The sequence below is a fragment of the Eptesicus fuscus genome, chromosome 19, assembly GCF_027574615.1.
Source record: "Eptesicus fuscus isolate TK198812 chromosome 19, DD_ASM_mEF_20220401, whole genome shotgun sequence".
Classification (NCBI taxonomy): Eukaryota; Metazoa; Chordata; class Mammalia; order Chiroptera; family Vespertilionidae; genus Eptesicus; species Eptesicus fuscus.
The window spans coordinates 47,926,483-47,944,229 of NC_072491.1; the positions used below are offsets into that span (position 1 = coordinate 47,926,483).

The 17,747-nt window shown below is 42.0% G+C and overlaps 1 protein-coding gene across 2 annotated transcripts in view; it reads left to right on the plus strand.

Annotated features, from left to right (window-relative positions):
* PRKDC (protein kinase, DNA-activated, catalytic subunit) overlaps positions 1-17,747 on the plus strand; it is a 191,540-nt gene that overhangs the window by 75,640 nt on the left and 98,153 nt on the right. For both annotated transcript variants that reach the window (XM_054708417.1, XM_054708418.1), the window contains exons 41-46: positions 4,217-4,424; positions 9,996-10,174; positions 13,011-13,179; positions 13,417-13,482; positions 14,604-14,676; positions 15,725-15,873. In XM_054708417.1, the coding sequence (XP_054564392.1) occupies positions 4,217-4,424; positions 9,996-10,174; positions 13,011-13,179; positions 13,417-13,482; positions 14,604-14,676; positions 15,725-15,873 (844 nt within the window). The remainder of the gene's footprint in view (positions 1-4,216; positions 4,425-9,995; positions 10,175-13,010; positions 13,180-13,416; positions 13,483-14,603; positions 14,677-15,724; positions 15,874-17,747) is intronic.

Consider the following 17,747-nt stretch of genomic DNA (forward strand, 5'->3'; position numbering starts at 1 on the left):
CGACTAAGCCATCAAAAATGAAATATTACCATTTGCAACAACATGAATGGACCTGGAAAGTATTACAGTAAGTGAAATGAGTTAGATAGGTAAAGATCAATACCATATGATTTCACTTATATGTGGAATCTAAAGAGCAAAATAAGCTAAAAAAAAAATGGAAACAGACTTATAGATATACAGGAAACAGACTGATCTTTGCCACACAGTGTCGGGGTTTGGAGGACTGCATGAAGAGGTATAGGCATTAGGAACTACAAGTTGGTAGTCACATAATTGTCCCGGTATGTAAAGTATGCATAGGGAATATACTCATTAATATTGTAATAACTAGGTACAGTGTCATGTGGGTACTTGAAATATTGATGGACCCCACTGTAAATTATTTGATTGTTTAATGAGTTTCATGCTGTACATATGAAACCAATAAAAAAAGTATTGAATGTAAACTAATTGAAAAAAACTTTATTTTTTTTTTCTATTTTTTTTTTATGGGAGGGGGCGAGGGGGCGGGATGCGCCTGCGCGTACCTGGCTCCCGCCGCCCCCCATGAAAAAAACTTTAAATGACAGTGAATCATCCTGTGTATTTGTCATTTTGTATTTTGCCAATAATTTTTTTGGAATAGATTCCTTAACATAGTCAGAAGTTAAATGCATCTGTAATTTTGTTAGACATTACCACATACCTTCTTTTGGGGCTATATTTGTATTCTCTACAGCAATATATGAGAATGCTTATTTTATCACAGTTTTGACAATAGAGTATATTGTCAAATATTTAGATTTTTTCCAATTTTTTATTTTAGAAAAACTCAATGTTGCTGTAATTCGAGTTATTTTTCTTAAGTGTGAATAGAGCATATATTTATATATTTGATATTCCTTTGCATTTATATTTCAGTAAATAATCTGAAATATTGGCCCATTTATTTCTTTTTAAAAAATTTAATAAATCTTTATTGTTCAGATTATTACAATTGTTCCTCTTTTTCCCCCCATAGCTCCCCTCCGCCCTTTCCCACCCCACCCTCTGCCCTTACCTCCCCCCCACTGTCCACATCCATAGGTTTACGATTTTTGTCCAGTCTCTTCCCGTACCCCCACACCCTTTTCCACCTGAGAATTTTCAGTCCATTCCCTTTCTATGCCCCTGATTCTATTATATTCACCAGTTTATTCTGTTCATCAGATTTTTAATTCACTTGATTTTTAGATTCACTTGTTGATAGATATGTATTTGTTGTTCATAATTTTTATCTTTACCTTTTTCTTCTTCCTCTTCTTAAAGAATACCTTTCAGCATCCTACCTAATAAAATGGTAATATGTAAATTACCACCACTCCGCTACGCCCACGATTGGGCCAGCGAGAGGCGCAGGGGGCGGGACTCAGTGTGGCCGGGGTAGCCGATTGGGCCAGCGTCTGAGCCATGGCTGTGCTGCAGAGCAGAAGGGGCCTCTGGGGAAGCGAGCTCACGTCCCACTGCGGACCATCAAAAGCGGGGGAGCTGGATGCCTGTCCGCTTTAGCACCAGGCCTTTCAGAAGCCTCCGCCGAGCCAGAGGCTTCTGAAAGGCCTGGTGCACCAGCGGACAGGCACCCAGCTCCCCCGCGATCGAAAGCAAAAGCGTGTAGGGGACCCTACACGTGCATGATTCAATCATGCACTGGGCCTCTAGTTTCATATAATACTGGTTTGGTGTTGATGAACTCCTTTGGCTTTTTCTTATCTGTGAAGCTCTTTATTAAAAAAAAATTTTTATTGATTTTTTACAGAGAGGAAGGGAGAGGGATAGAGAGTTAGAAACATCGATGAGAGAGAAACATCGATCAGCTGCCCCCTGCACACCTCCTACTGGGGATGTGCCCGCAACCAAGGTACATGCCCTTGATCAGAATCGAACCTGGGACTTTTCAGTCTGCAGGCTGACACTCTATCCATTGAGCCAAACCGGTTTTGGCCTGTGAAGCTCTTTATCTGACCTTCAATTCTGAATGATAGCTTTGCTGGGTAGAGTAATCTTGGTTGTAGGTTCTTGCTATTCATCACTTTGAATATTTCCTGCCACTCCCATCTGGCCTGCATAGTTTCTGTTGAGAAATCAGCTGACAGTTGTATGGGTGCTCCCTTGTAGGTAATTAACTGCTTTTCTCTTGCTGCTTTTAATATTCTCTCTTTGTCTTTTGCTCCTGGCATTTTAATTATGATGTGTCTTGGTGTGGTCCTCTTTGGATTCCTTTTGTTTGGGGTTCTGTGCGCTTCCTGGACTTGGAAGTCTATAACTTTCACCAGGTGGGGGAAGTTTGCAGTCATTATTTCTTCAAATAGGTTTTCAGTATCTTGCTGTTTCTCTTCTTCTGGCACCCCCATAATTCTGATGTTGGTACGCTTGAAGTTGTTCCAGAGGCTTCTTACACTATCTTCAACGTTTTGGATTCTTTTTCCTTTTTGCTTTTCCGGTTGGGTGTTTATTGCTTCTTTGTATTTCAAATCTTTGACTTGATTCTTACGTTCCTCTAGTCTGCTGCTGGGTCTCTGTATAATATTTTTATTTCAGTCAGTATATATTTAATTTCTAGTTGGTCCTTTTTCATATCCTTAAGGGTCTGGCTAAATTTAACGGCCTTTTCTAGGAAATTCTTGAAAAACCTTATTACCATGGTTTTGAACTCTATATCCAGTCGTTTGTTTTCCTCCATATTTGTGATCTGTTTCTTTGTCTCCGCATTTTGGCTGCTTCCCTGAGTTGGTAGGGTAGCTTTGTGTGCTAGGTGTCCTATATGGCCCAGTGGGTCAGCCTCTCCAGTTACCTGAGGTGGACACTCTTGGTGCACCCCTTTGTGGACTGTGTGTACAGCCTTGTTGTAGTTAAGTCTTCATTGTTTTTGGTATTACTGGGAGGAATTGACCTCCGGGCCAATTGGCTGTGAGGATCAGCTGTGTCTACTCCCGGAGAACTTCTAAGCTGGCAGTCCTCTCTTCACGCACTCGTGCGCGTGCACCTCCAGACCTCTGCCTTCCGCGGCTCCCCTGAGTTTCCACCTGACAGTCCAGAATCCCCCCGTATAAGCCTGGGTCCCCAGGGTCTTGCCTGGAACTGGAGTTCAGTGCAGTCAGAACTGGGGTTCAGCGTAGTCGGGAGTTTTTGTCTCCTTCCCGTGAGAGGAAGCCAGCCAGGCACTCAGCCGCCCACGCACATGTCTCCATACCTCAGCCTTTTGCAGCTCCTTTGATTCTCCGTATGTTTTCGTCTTTCCTTCTAGTTGTAGAATTTCCACTCAGCCAGCTTTCCTGTGGTTCTGGATGATGTTCGTTTTGTCTTTTAGTTGTAGTTTTGAAATTGTTGTGCAAGGCAGCAGTTTAGGTGTTTACCTATGCCGCCATCTTGGTTTCTCCCCTATTGGCCCATTTCTTAAATCAAATTTTTTATCTGTATGATTTGGATGTTTTAGGGCTGTGCATCTCTACTGTGCTCAATATAGAAAGAGCCTCAAGAAAATTTAAGTCTAAGACAGTGACCAAATGATCATAACAAAATCCCATATTGCAACTAGTAGTGTTCTGCAACCTTAAAATTTTATGATTGAATTGCCTTCTTTATCTAATATTTTTGGTCTGATTCATATCTAAGTTCTGGGCATTGGGATTTTAGGATTGGAAAGGATTGTAATGTTTGTTTGCTCCTAACCTCTTATTTTTATAGGTGAGGAAACTAACTCTGTAGTCTTAATTTCATAGATTTATAGATAAATCCTTATAGGAGATCATTCAAATATCTTATTTCCAACATTGGAAAATAAAGAGCCAGCTAAATATATCTCTATATAGCAAATATGAATGGTATTTCATTATGAGGAAGAGACTAGAATTTTAAAATCATAATTCATGAGTTTTAGATTCTGTAAATGTGATCATCTTTAGATCTAGACTTTCTCAAATTCTTTTAGATGTTCTCTGAAGAAGACCAGATTTGAGAGTAAATGAAAAAAATTCTTTTTCTAATGCCTAAATTTGTCATGAATATTTCTTGGTATGAGTAAAATAATATGATTTATGTACAAATGCTTTTTTACTACTTTTTAAAAAAATATATGATCTTAAAATTTTTTTTCTAATTTGTAATCATTGGCAATTACTTTGCTTATTATGTAGTAGGCACTCATTAAATATTTGTTCAGAGCATAACTGCTTATATAATTTTCTTTTTTTCTTAGGAGTTCATGTGCCACACAATCCGGCCTTCTGGAAAGTGTATACAAAATGTTCAGGAAAGAGGACCTACTTTCAAGTAACACTCGCCAAGCATTTGTAGACCGTTCTCTTCTCACTCTACTATGGCACTGTAGCCAGGATGCTTTGAGAGAATTTTTTTGCAAAATTGTGGTGGATGCCATTGATGTGTTGAAGTCCAGATTTATAAAGGTATCATACATCTATTATTAATGAAATGTTAATAAGAATTGACAGATCTCCTTGATTAATGTCATTAAAAACTGCCGTGTGGGTTGAAAACCTATTTTAAAAAATAGTGATGGAAACCTTCCTTAACCTGGTGAAGGAAATAGACATACAAATCCAAGAAGCATAGTGAGTCCCAAACAAGATGAACACAAAGAGGCCCACACTAAGACACATCATAATTAAAATTCTAATGGTTAAAGACAAAGAGAGAATCTTTTAAAACTGTTTTTATTCATTTTAGAGAGTGAAAGGGAGAGAAACATAGTGAGAGAAAGGTTGATCAGCTGCCTCTTGCATGCCTGTTACTGGGGATTGAGCCTGCAACCCAGGCATGTGCCCTGACTTGGAATAGGACCAGTGACCTTCAGGTGCCTGGGACAGTGCTGCACCAACTGAGGCATACTGGCCAGGGCCAAAGAGAGAATCTTAAAAGCAGGAAGAGAAAAAGTCAGCTGATTTCTCAACAGAAACTTTGCATGCCAGAGGAGATTGGCAAGAAATATTCAAAGCGATGAAAAGCAGGCACCTACAATGAAGACTGCTCCATCCAGCAAAGCTATCATTTAGAATCAAAGAGCAGATAAAAAGCTTCCCAGACAAGAAAAACTTCAGGTGTTTATCAACACCAACCTCTACATAAAATACTTTAAGAAGAAGAAAGAAGAAAAAAAAAGATAAAAAATATGAATAATAAAAGGTAACAAATACATATCTATCAATGATTTTAAATTCAAATGGAGTCAGTGTTTCAATTAAAAGACATATGGGGACTGACTGGATAATGAAATAAGACCCTTACATATACTATTTACAAGAGACTGACTTCAGATTGAAAGACACACACACTGAAAGTAAAGATATGGAAAAAGATCTGTGTATATAAAAGCCTAAGTGACTGACCGACTGAATGACCATTTGACCAGTCGCTATGATGCACACTGACCACCAGGGGGCAGACACTCAATGCAGGAGCTGCCCCCCTGGTGGTCAGTGCGCTCCCACAGTGGGAGTGCCGCTCAGCTGACTGATGGGTGCCAGATGCCTGGTTCACGGCTGGCAAGTGCAGCTGTGGGGATGCAAGCCTCTCCCACCTCCGCGGCAGCACGCTACTGGTGGCAGGTGCAGCGGGGCTGGGATGAGCAGGAGTGGTGGGGAGCCCGGCCTGGGCTCGGCCTCCTTTCTGGCCTCCTGCCGCTTCACACACTACTACATCCCTCGGGGGGATGTTGGACTGTTGGGTCTGGCCTCCTGGGATCGGGCCAAAACCAGCAGTCCGACATCCCCTGAGGGGTCCCAGATTGTGAGAGGGCGCACGCCAGGCTGAGGGACCCCACTGGTGCACGAATCCGTGCACTGGGCCTCTAATATTACATAAAAATGGAAACAAACCAAAAGCTGCTTTAGCAATACTTATACCAGGCAAAATAGACTTTAAAATAAAGTTTATAACAAAAGACAAAAAAGGATTGAGCAATTCTACAAATCCAAATTTACCCAGAACACTAAATTGAAAAGACTAATGCAGCCCTATGTTCATTGAAGCATTATTTACGATAGTCAAGATATGGACGTAACCTAAGTGTTTATCAATAAACAAATGGGTAAAGATGAATTGGTGCATATATACAGTGGAATTTGACTCAGCCATAAAAAAGAAAGAAATCTTGCCATATTCAACAACATGGATGGACCTAGAAGGTTTTGTGTTGAGTGAAATAAGTCAGACAGGGAAAAGGACCATATGATTTCACTCTTATGTGGAATCCAAAAAAAAAAACCACCACACCACAAACACAAATAAACCAGCAGACCAGAAACAGACTCATAAATGCAGAGCACTTCTGATTGTTGCCAGATGGGAAAGGGGTTAGGGGATGGGTGAAAAGGAGATGGGATTAAGAAGTACAAATTGGGTCCTAACCGGTTTGGCTCAGTGGATAAAGCGTCGGCCTGCGGACTCAAGAGTCCCAGGTTTGATTCTGGTCAAGGGCATGTACCTTGGTTTCGGGCACATACCCAGTAAGGAGTGTGCAGAAGGCAGCTGATCGATGTTTCTTTCTCATTGATGTTTCTAACTCTCTATCCCTTCTCCCTTCCTCTCTGTAAAAAAAATCAATAAAATATATTAAAAAAAAAAAAAAAGAAGTACAAATTGGTAGTTAGAGACTAGTCATGGGGATGTAAAGTATAGCCAAGGGAATATAGGCAATAATATTGTGATAACTATGTATGGTGTCAGATGGGTACTAGATTTATTGCCGTGTTCACTTCATAAGTTATATAAATATCTAATTCACTGGCTTGTATACCTGTAACTAATATAATATTGCACATCAAGTGTAATTGAAAAAGAAAATATTATTTAAAATAACTGCTATGTGTTCAGTCAAAGGGGTTCTGTTGCTCAGGGAGTGTTATTTTTGCATTTAGATAACAATCTGTGGTTAAATTGGATCTCTATTTGTTTCCTGTGGTAACACATTACCACAAACCTAGCTTAGAACAACAGAATTTATTCCCTTAGTTTTGGAAGCCGTAAATAAGAAATCTGTTTTATTGGGCTGAAATCAAGGTCTGGCCAGGGCTGTGCTTGCTTTAGAAAATCTATTCCTTGCCTCTTCCAGGTTCCGGAGGCTTTTAGCAATCTTTGGTTTGTGGCTGCATCACTCCTATCTATGCTTATGTGTTCACATTGCCTCCTCCTCTTTTGTCTAGACTCTCTCTCTCTCTCTCTCTCTCTCTCTTGTGCGCGCGCGTGCTCGCGCGCCTATCTTATAAATATATCATTGCATTTAGGGCCCAATTAGATAATCTCCTAATATCACAGTCCTTTACTTAATTTAATCTGTATAATCCTTTTTTCTCCTATAAAGCATCATTTACAGGTTCTAGGGATGGAACATGGATATCGTTTAGGGGCTATTATTCACCCTAATACTATTCACTTGCCCAAATATTTCCACTTGCCACATAAGTTTATTCCATCCCAACATCCCCCAAAGTCTAAACGCCTTACAGCATCAACTCTTAAGTGAAAAATCTCATTTAAATATTATCAGCTCAAAGTTCAAAACCTCATCATATAAGTCAGGTATGGGTGGGATTCTGGGTATGATCCCCTGTGGGGCAAAATTTTATCTGTGTATCTGTGAAACTAGAAAACAATTTGCTTCCATAATTCAGTGGTGGGACTGGCATAGTATGGTAATTATAGATATTATTCATATTATAAGAACAGAAAATATACGTAAGAAAGGAGTGTTTGAAAACAATCTCAAAAGTCAGCAAGCCAAATTCTATTAGGTTTCAAGACCAGAAATAATGCTCTGTGGCCTGACCTTCCTCCCTCTGGACCAAAGGCTCCATCTTAGAGTTATTCTTTTTTTCTTGAAGGGTAGCATATGTTCACAGCTGAGTAGTTTTATCAATGTGTTTTCTTGCCTGTAGATTTTCTTTTTTTCACTTCATCTTGGTGTTTCCTCTGGTATACACTCAAACACCTAGGGCTGTCTTAATATGTCTGGAGATTTACTCCACAGATACTTGCAGGATAATCTCATCTCTGTTCCTGGTCCATGAGTCACATGTTTAATTTTTTCAGCTCTAGTCAAAGATTGTCCTTTGTCTTTTCTCCAGCGCACACTTTCCTAACAGTGAATCTTCTATTGTTAGCATCTTTCACAATCTGGATAGGCAGGGAATTTCCCAAGTTACCAAGTTCTGGTTCTTTTTACTTAACAGTTCTTACCTCAATTTATGTCTCATACCCCACATTTCATTAGAAGCATCAAAGAAGGAACGTGGCAGCACCTTCACCAAATTTGTTTGTAAAGCTTCTCAGTTAACACATTGCGTACGGATCACGAGAATTCTCATGTTTTCTGTTCTAAGGCTTGTGGCCAATCACGAAAATTCTTTAAAAAGAGATTAGCTTGTAAGATCATGTAATAAATAACTTCAAAATGCAATGGGTATTTAATCTTAAAGCTTGCCTTTAACATTTATGTAAAACGTTTTTTGTACTTGTTCAATAGAAACTTATCTGGCCACTGGGTAAAGCTAGCAATAAAACTACTGGTCCGAAATGTGTTAAATACTCAATTGCATAGCTTATAAGTTCTGCTTTCTGCACAACTGTAGACTAGTATTCAACTAAGTTTTCTGCCACTACATAACCAGGATCTCGTTTCCTTCAGTTAGCAAAAATATGTTTCTTATTTCCTTTTGAAACTTCACCAGCAACTACTTAATGTCCATATTTCTACCAAAAATAGTTTATCATGACTGAGACATTCTCTAAGACAATATTGGCTTTCTTTTCTATCTCTTCACTTCCTTTTAAGCCCTTATCACTAATGCCTTTACCCACCCTCCCATTCCAATACCCCATTCATATTTTGGGCATTGGTTACAGCAGCCCCCAACTCTTGGTACCAAAATGTGTTTTATTATTATTTTTAAAATATATTTTATTGATTTTTTTACAGAGAGGAAGGGAGAGGGATAGAGAATTAGAAACATCGATGCGAGAGAAACATTGATCAGCTGCCTCCTGCACACCTCCTACTGGGGATGTGCCTGCAACCAAGGTACATGCCCTTGACCGGAATCGAACCTGGGACCCTTCAGTCCGCAGGCCAACGCTCTATCCACTGAGCCAAACCTGTTAGGGCCCAAAATGTGTGTTAGTTTTGTGAGAGTTTAGTTTTGTAAGATTTTAATCTGCTGTAGCAAATTACCATAAACTTGGAACCTGAGAAAAATAGGAATTTATTCTCTCACTGTTTTGGAGGCCAGAAGTCCAAAATCAGTTTCACTGAATCAAAATCAAGGTGTGGCAAGGGCCACACTTGCCCCAGCAGCTCTGAGTATTCATTCCTTGCCTCTTCCAGCTTGACTTGTGACTGTACTACTCTAGTCTCTGCCTCTATTGTCACTTCGCTTTTCCTGCCTGTCTTATTTCCTTCTAGATCCCTCTTACTACATGTGGTTTTATTTGGGGTCCACATGAAAAATCCAGAATCATATCCCCATCTTAAGATCCTTACCTTAATCACATTTGCAAACTCCTTTTTTTGCCTTATGAGGTTTTAGTCACAGACTTCAGGGCTTGGAGTGTGGATAATTTTTCGGGGTGGGAGATATTTAGAGTTTGCAGAATACTGTTGGGAATGTTGTAAATACCCAAATGGAAAATTGTTAATATACATAGTTGAAAATTTTGTTTCTAATAATTGAATTTTCTGCTGCTATTATTATACCTTCATTAAGATTTTATGCAAAAGTTGTATAGTCAGACCCTAAGCTCACTATTTGGACATTGTGCATTATTTCGTGCTGCACTGAATATATAACACATCAATATTTATATCCATGTTTTAGACCCTGGGCTGACTCTTATTGAAATGATTTAACATCTTTGCTGGAACTACTTTCTATCTAAAGGGCATTAAGTATTAAATTTGATATAGTCTATAAAGTGTTTTTCATGTTTGATAAGATCAAAGATAATTATTTGTTTCCTTTTCTTAGCTAAATGAATCTACCTTTGATACTCAAATCACCAAGAAGATGGGCTATTATAAAATATTAGAGGTGATGTATTCTCGTCTTCCAAAAGATGATGTTCACTCTAAGGAATCCAAAATTAATCAAGTTTTTTATGGCTCCTGTGTAACAGAAGGAAATGAACTTACAAAGACACTTCTTAAGTAAGATTTTAGCTACTTTTATGTTGTATTTGACATAATATTTTTGATATATATTTTTATTCATGTATGTAATATGAATAAATGTTTTAAGTTTATTTAAATACTGAATTTTATAGTTTTCTTATGTACAACCTACTTCAATGGACTTTAGTTTGTTATTGCATAACATACTTATCTTTTATAAAGAACAAAAATCTTCTTTTTTTAACTCTTTTTTTTCTTCCAGTTTTACATCTCAGTAGCTTTATATATTTTTAATGATATCACATACAGTAAGAAGGAATTTGGTATATTTTATTATTTTCTATTATTTGAAACTAGAGGCCCGGTGCATGAAATTCGTGCATGGAGGGGGGTTGTCCCTCAGCCCAGCCTGTACCCTCTCCAATCTGGGACCCCTCAAGGGATGTCCGACTGCCCGTTTAGGCCCGATCCCAGGGATCGGGCCTAAACGGGCAGTCGGACATCCCTCTCACAATCCAGGACTGCTGGCTCCCAACTGCTTGCCTGCCTGCCTTTCTGATTGCCCCTAACCGCTTCTGCCTGCCAGCCTGATCACCCCCTAACCACTCTGCTGCCAGCCTGTTTGCCCCCAACTTCCCTCCTCTGCCGGCCTGGTCACCCCTAACTGCCCTCTCCTGCAGGATTGATCACCTCCAACTGCCCTCCCTTGCAGGCTGGGTGCCTCCCAACTGCCCTCTCCTGCTGACCATCTTGTGGTGGCCATCTTGTGTCCACATGGGGGCAGGATCTTTGACCACATGGGGGCAGCTATATTGTGTGTTGCAGTGATGATCAATCTGCATATTACTCTTTTATTAGATAGGATAGAGGCCTGGTACAGGGGTGGGGGCCAGCTGGTTTGCCCTGAAGGGTGTCCCGGATCAGGGTGGGGGTTCCCTTGGGGCGTGGGGCGGCCTGAGTGAGGGGCCTGTGATGGTTTGCAGGCCGGCCACGCCCCCTGGCAACCCAGGCAGAGGCCCTGGTATCTGGAATTTATTTTCCTTCTATAATTGAAACTTTGTAGCCTGGAGCAGAGCCAGGCCTGGGGCTCCCTCCGAGGCCCACAGCCATTTGTGTTGGGGTTATAATTGAAACTTTGTTGCCTTAAGCGGGTGGGCCCGGCCAGGGTGTGTGGAAAGCTTTGCTTCCCCTGTTGCCAGCGGCAACCCTGTCCTGCTCTCTCAAGCTCCATTCTGCCGCCATTTGTTTGAATTTGTTTACCTTCTATAATTGAAACTTTGTAGTTTGAGTGGAGGCTTAGGCCTGGCAAGGGCAGGCAGAAAGCTTGGCTTCCTCTGTTACCTAGGAAACCTTGCTCTCTGTGGCTGTAGCCATCTTGATTTGGGTTAATTTGCATGCTCGCTCTGATTGGATGGTGGGCGTGGCTTGTGGGCGTGTTGGAGGTATGGTCAATTTGCATATTTGTCTATTATTAGATAGGATTAAAGGAGAGTTATTTTTTAAGCATTTTATAAAACACAAAGTAATCAAATACATTCTCTTTAAAAACAGCCTTCTAATGAAGTTACTTCTCAGTAAATATAGAACACACACATTGATTGACATGTCCAATTTTGCATATTCAGAACAAACACAGCATCCTTACTTTATCTTCTCAGTTTATGACAGGCCCATCCCAAGTCTCATTTGCAAAAACAAGACGTGGGAGTTGTAGTTTATTCTTTTTTTTTTTTTTTTTTTTTAAATATATTTTATTGATTTTTCACAGAGAGGAAGAGAGAGGGATAGAGAGTTAGAAACATCGATGATAGAGAAACATCGATCAGCTGCCTCTTGCACAACCCCTACTGGGGATGTGCCCGCAACCAAGGTACATGCCCTTGACCGGAATCGAACCCGGGACCTTTCAGTCCGCAGGCCGACGCTCTATCCACTGAGCCAAACCGGTTTCGGCGAGTTGTAGTTTATTCTTCCTTCATCTTCATCTCTGCAACTTCCAGGCACATCCTATCAGTCACCAGTGGATTTTTATCTCCTCAGTATTTCCGGAACCACTGCCTTTATTTCCTTCCCCTTCGAGCAGCCTTGTTGAGTCTGCTGTTCTTTGATGAACACTCTAGTAGTCTCCTTTGTAATTATTCTCCCTGCTCCTAGGATGGTTTCTCTCAGCTCTGATTGTTTAACTTCCGTGCCTAAAACCCTTTTAAGGAACCTCATCTTCAGTAGCAGGGTTGACAGACTTTTTTGCAAAGGGCTTGATAGTTACTATTTTTTGCTTTGCGGACCATCAGTTGCACCTACTACCCCAAGTCAACCATAAATAGCATGTAAACTAATGGGCATGGCTGTGTTCTAATAGCATGTAAACTAATGGGCATGGCTGTGTTCTAATAGCATGTAAACTAATGGGCATGGCTGTGTTTTTATGGCAGTGAGCTCTTCCGGGATGCACCTTTCATTTGCTACTAGCCACTGTTTACATTCTGTTCTTTGAACACACCATGCCGTTTATCCCCTGTTATAAGTGACACTCTTCTCTCTGCTCCTAATGCCTGTGTATATTTTCCTTTGGCTAATTTATAATTGAAACTCATCTATTTTCTCTTAAAACCTTTCTTCTTGGCTTCTTTTGCTGGACTGCTTTCTGTCCTCCTTACTTCCATTTCTTACCTTACTGTGCTTGTTGCTCTCTGCTTAATGCCGTGGAGTGAAATCCCGGGACAGTGACCGGCTAGTCTTCTAGTCCCAGGGCCTAGTACTCTGTTGGGCAAAAACCTGAACTGAATTGAAGTCCTGTTGTCTGGCATTGTTGGACTTGAGTAACAATTTCCCTGTTATACGAATTAATTTTTAACCTGGATCTCCTCTACAGACTGTGCTATGATGCGTTTATAGAGAACATGGCTGGTGAGACTCAGTTGCTGGAGAGGAGAAGACTGTACCATTGCGCTGCCTACAACTGTGCCATTTCTCTTATCTGCTGTGTGTTTAACGAATTAAAATTTTATCAAGGTTTTCTGTTTAGTGAAAAACCAGAAAAGGTAGGCCTTTCCTGATGTGTTTAATACTGCTCTCATTATAGGATTTCAAAAGTTAAATTACATCAATTAAAGTTATATCATAATTTGCACCTTCTTATAATACTGTAGATGTAATTCTTTTAGTTCCTCATATATATAAGCTGAAGTGCTTCTCCATGAGTTACTAATTTTGTAGTAACATCAGTAGTAAGAATCTTGACCATACAGATATTTTTCTACGATCCTTTGAATTCACAGAACTTGCTTATCTTTGAAAATCTGGTAGACCTGAACCGCTGCTATACATTTCCCGTGGAAGTGGAGGTGAGTGCAATTTTCCAATGGTGTTTCCAAGTTAAAAAACTTACCAAGTGCTTATACAGGAAAAGATGAATTATGCTGAACATATTAAATTGCCAATATTCAGATCTGCTTGGAACTACAAAAACTGGCACTTTCAAGTAGTTCCACCGGAGGTACGATCTCAGGCAACTACAATGAAATTCATCAAACTTACCTTTCCCTTTCTCGACTTGTAAAAGAAAGACAATGCCAATAACAGAAGCTGTTAGGACATATCCTAGAAGTTGTTTTCTGAGTAAATTCCTCTGGTCAATGAAATTGAGATCCATCTGGATATAGAATTATGACCCTCTGGCCCCGCTTGTGTTGATTTGGCAGGATAATGAGGGTGCCAGGAGAAGTCACGGGGATAATTGCACAATTTGCTCTGACAAACGTGACCAGCTTGGTGTTAGCCAAGCTGAGTTTGATGCACTCCCTTCAGCACTGATGGAAGGTGGTGGCTGCAGTCTTCCCCAGCCCTGAGGAAATGTGCAGTTGGGCACGGAACCCAAGCTCACACACCGCGTGCTAAAGAACAGAGCTGTGCCAGGAGCTGCCGTTCACGTCTCCTCACGGCTGCTGACCGCATCCATGTCTTAGGGGCCACGAGTTCACATAAATGGTTGCTTCCTGCCTTGTGCCCTTTTGGAATAAGACTGGAAACATTTTTCTAGACATATGTTCCAAGAACTAAAACAAAAAATAACAGCACTCGTTTATTAAGCAGACTCTGGCTGTATCTGACTTCTGAACTTGACAACCTCACTGTAAGGTGCTCTGACATATCAGAACCGCTGAGGAAACGGGCTCACAAGTCAAGTACAGACTATGGGCAATCAGGCCTGTGGCTGTAAGAGCTGAGCAAACACGGTCCCAGAGCCCAGAAGGCGTGTGCTTCTCTGGGGCTCTGTGGGAATCTGTAGGAAAAGCTTTCCTAAAGGGGTGCTCACCCGTCTTATTTTGTGGATATTGTTTAATACTTTTAAGTTTGATAAAAGTTTTGTTTAAAAATTATTTTTTTGCTAGATTGCTACTAACATAGAACACAGGTGGCCATGTTTCTAAAAAGTCTTAAATTGTGTATTTGATTTGCCTAATAGGTTCCCATGGAAAGAAAGAAAAAGTACATTGAAATTAGGAAAGAAGCCAGGGAAGCAGCCAATGGGGATTCAGGTAGGACGTTTTCAAAGTAAGGAGAAGGATTCTAATGGTTGGTAATGGTTACATAATAGAAAAATACCTTAAGTGCCCCAAACATTGAAACTCAGTTTGAAAAAATATTAAGTGGTGAGTGGAATTGTATCTTGAAATAAATGCAATTAAACTAAACTTTAACTCCATAGAAGATCTCTAATGGCCTCAGGAGGTTCAGATATGGTACACTTTAGCGCAAGCTTGGCTTGATATTTATTTGTTTGAATATGGATTATATTATTTAGCTATATTTAGAAATCTCTGTTCTGTGTAAAATACAAGTTCCATCCTGCCACACCTCACGTTAGCTCCGACCGCCCTCAGGACAGAGCTGCCCAAGGCCCCCGACTTCCCTGCCACTCTGCTTTCTGCGCATTCCGCTCTAGCAGCCTGGCCCCCTGCCTGTGCCTGTCGGCACTGGGCTCACTTTTGCCTCCCGGCACCTGCATGTCTGTTCCCTCAGCCTGAAGTAACCTGGGCCCCAGAGATCTACCTGGATTATGACCTTTGGTTTAATGCCAGCTCCTGAAGGACGTTCTCCCTGGCCTCCCTATTGAAGATGAAGCCTCTCTCCCTCCACATAAACTTGGTTTCGATTTTCTGCTTAATTCACCTGCACAGCTTTGTTTTCTTGAGGATAAAATTTGGACCATTTTCCCAAATTCCTTACATATTTAGTATTAGTTATTTTTCACTAGTATCTTTTCCCACATTTATACTACCTTTCATGGGCAAAATGTACATCATTAAAACTTTAAATGTAAATAAACTTAATATAGCTAAAAATTGGATCTAGTTTAACTTAATTTCTTTGTCCATGACAGAAGGTAACTAGTCAATAATGAGAAAAAGCAAAAGGAATCTTTGCCCCATTTCATTTTTGCTTTGTTAATGTGGATAATGAGTTGAGAATCATAGGGGTGGTGAAAGCCTTAGTTGACGGTATCCCTTAATATTAACTGAGCTTCAAAAGATGCATTTCTTACTATACATGAATAAATGTACTTTCTTTTTACTTATATTTCAGGTGGTCCTCATTACATATCTTCCTTGTCATATTTGGCAGACAGTAGTCTGAGTGAGGAAATGAGTCAATTTGACTTCTCAACTGGAGTTCAGAGCTACTCATACAGTTCCCGAGACCCTAAGTCTACAATTGGTCATTTTCGAAGACAGGTGATCACCTTTTATATAGTAAAGAATATATGTGCCCCCCCCCCCCTGTTGTCCGTGATCACTGGTTAGGCTCATCTGCAGCACACAAGTCCTTTGGTTGATCTATCTCCCTTGTCCCCACCCTCCCCTACCTTCCCTCTGAGGTCTGACAGTCTGATCAATGCTGTTCTTGTTCTTCAGTCTATGTTGTTCATCTTTTCCCCTAGATGAGTGAGCTCATGTGATACTAGGAATACACTTATAGGTGAGACAAGCAATAATGGTTATGCTGAGAGGCAAATGAATCAGTTTATAGTGAGTTTCTTTCTGGGCTAACAGTTCTTTTGAGTTCTGATTTCTATGTCCAACAGTTGTTTATGTGTACATAACAGCAATGATATTTCAGTTCTGGATGGTGGACAATGGTGGTAATGCAGGTCCGACCCTCTCTGGTTTGGTCCTGGGCAATCTGCAGTGACGCACATCTGCTGACTGCTAGTATGGCATCACATTTTGTTCTTTTTTTTTTTTTTTTTTTAATTTCTTTATTGATTAAGGTGTCACATATTTGTCCTCATCCCCCCATTCCCATCCCACCCCTCTCCCCACGCATGCCCCAATCCCCTGTTGAACTTAACCGTTGGATAGGCTTATATGCATGCATACAGGTCCTTTGGTTGAACTCTCCCCCTCCCCCCCACCCTCCCCCTATCCTCCCCTATCCTCCCTCTGAGGCCCGATAGTCCGATCGATGCCTCCTTGATTCTGGTTCTGTTCTTGTTCCTCAGTCTATGTTGTTCATCATTTCCTCTAGATGAATGAGATCAAATGTCACTAGATATATACTAATAAGAACTGAATGTGAGACGAGCAATAATATTTATGCTGACAGGCAAATGAATCAATCTGTAGCGAGCTTCCCCCTGGACCAACAGTTCTTTTGAGACCCAATTTCGATGTCCAGTAGTTCCTTATGTGTACATGTCAGCACTGACCCCTCAGCTCTGGATGGTGGACAAATGGTGGTAATGGAGGTCCGACTCCCTCTGGTTTGGTCTCGGCCGAACCCAGGGGCACGGCGTCACCTGGACTAAGGGGCACGTGGCCTCACCCATACCCAAGGGGCGCGTGGTCTCACCCGGGCCTGGGACCCAGCCTCACCCGGATGGATCCAGGGGCGCACGGCCTCACCCGGACCCAGGATCTGGCTTCACCCGTACCCAGGGACGCTTGGCCTCTCCCAGACCCAGGGGCACGTGGCCTCACCCGGGCTTAGTTGCACAAGGCCTCACCTGGATCCAGGGACACATGGTCTCACCCAGACCCAGGAACGTTTGGCCACTCCCAGACCCAGGGCCACTTGGGCTCACCCGGGCCTAGGTGCACGAGGCCTCATCCGGATCCAGGGACGCATGGTCTCACCCGGACCCAGGGACGCTTGGCCTCTCCCAGGCCCAGGGCCACTTGGGCTCACCCGGGCCTAGGTGCACGAGGCCTCACCCGGATCCTGGGACACATGGTCTCACCCGGACCCAGGGATGCTTGGCCTCTCCCAGACCCAGGGCCACTTGGGCTCACCCGGGCCTAGGTGCACGAGGCCTCACCCGGATCCAGGGACACATGGTCTCACCCGGACCCAGGGACGCTTGGCCTCTCCCAGACCCAGGGCCACTTGGGCTCACCCGGGCCTAGGTGCACGAGGCTTCACCCAGATCATGGGACACATGGTCTCACCCGGACCCAGGGACGCTTGGCCTCTCCCAGACCCAGGGCCACTTGGGCTCACCTGGGCCTAGGTGCACGAGGCCTCATCCGGATCCAGGGACACATGGTCTCTCCCGGACCCAGGGACGCTTGGCCTCTCCCAGACCCAGGGCCACTTGGGCTCACCCGGG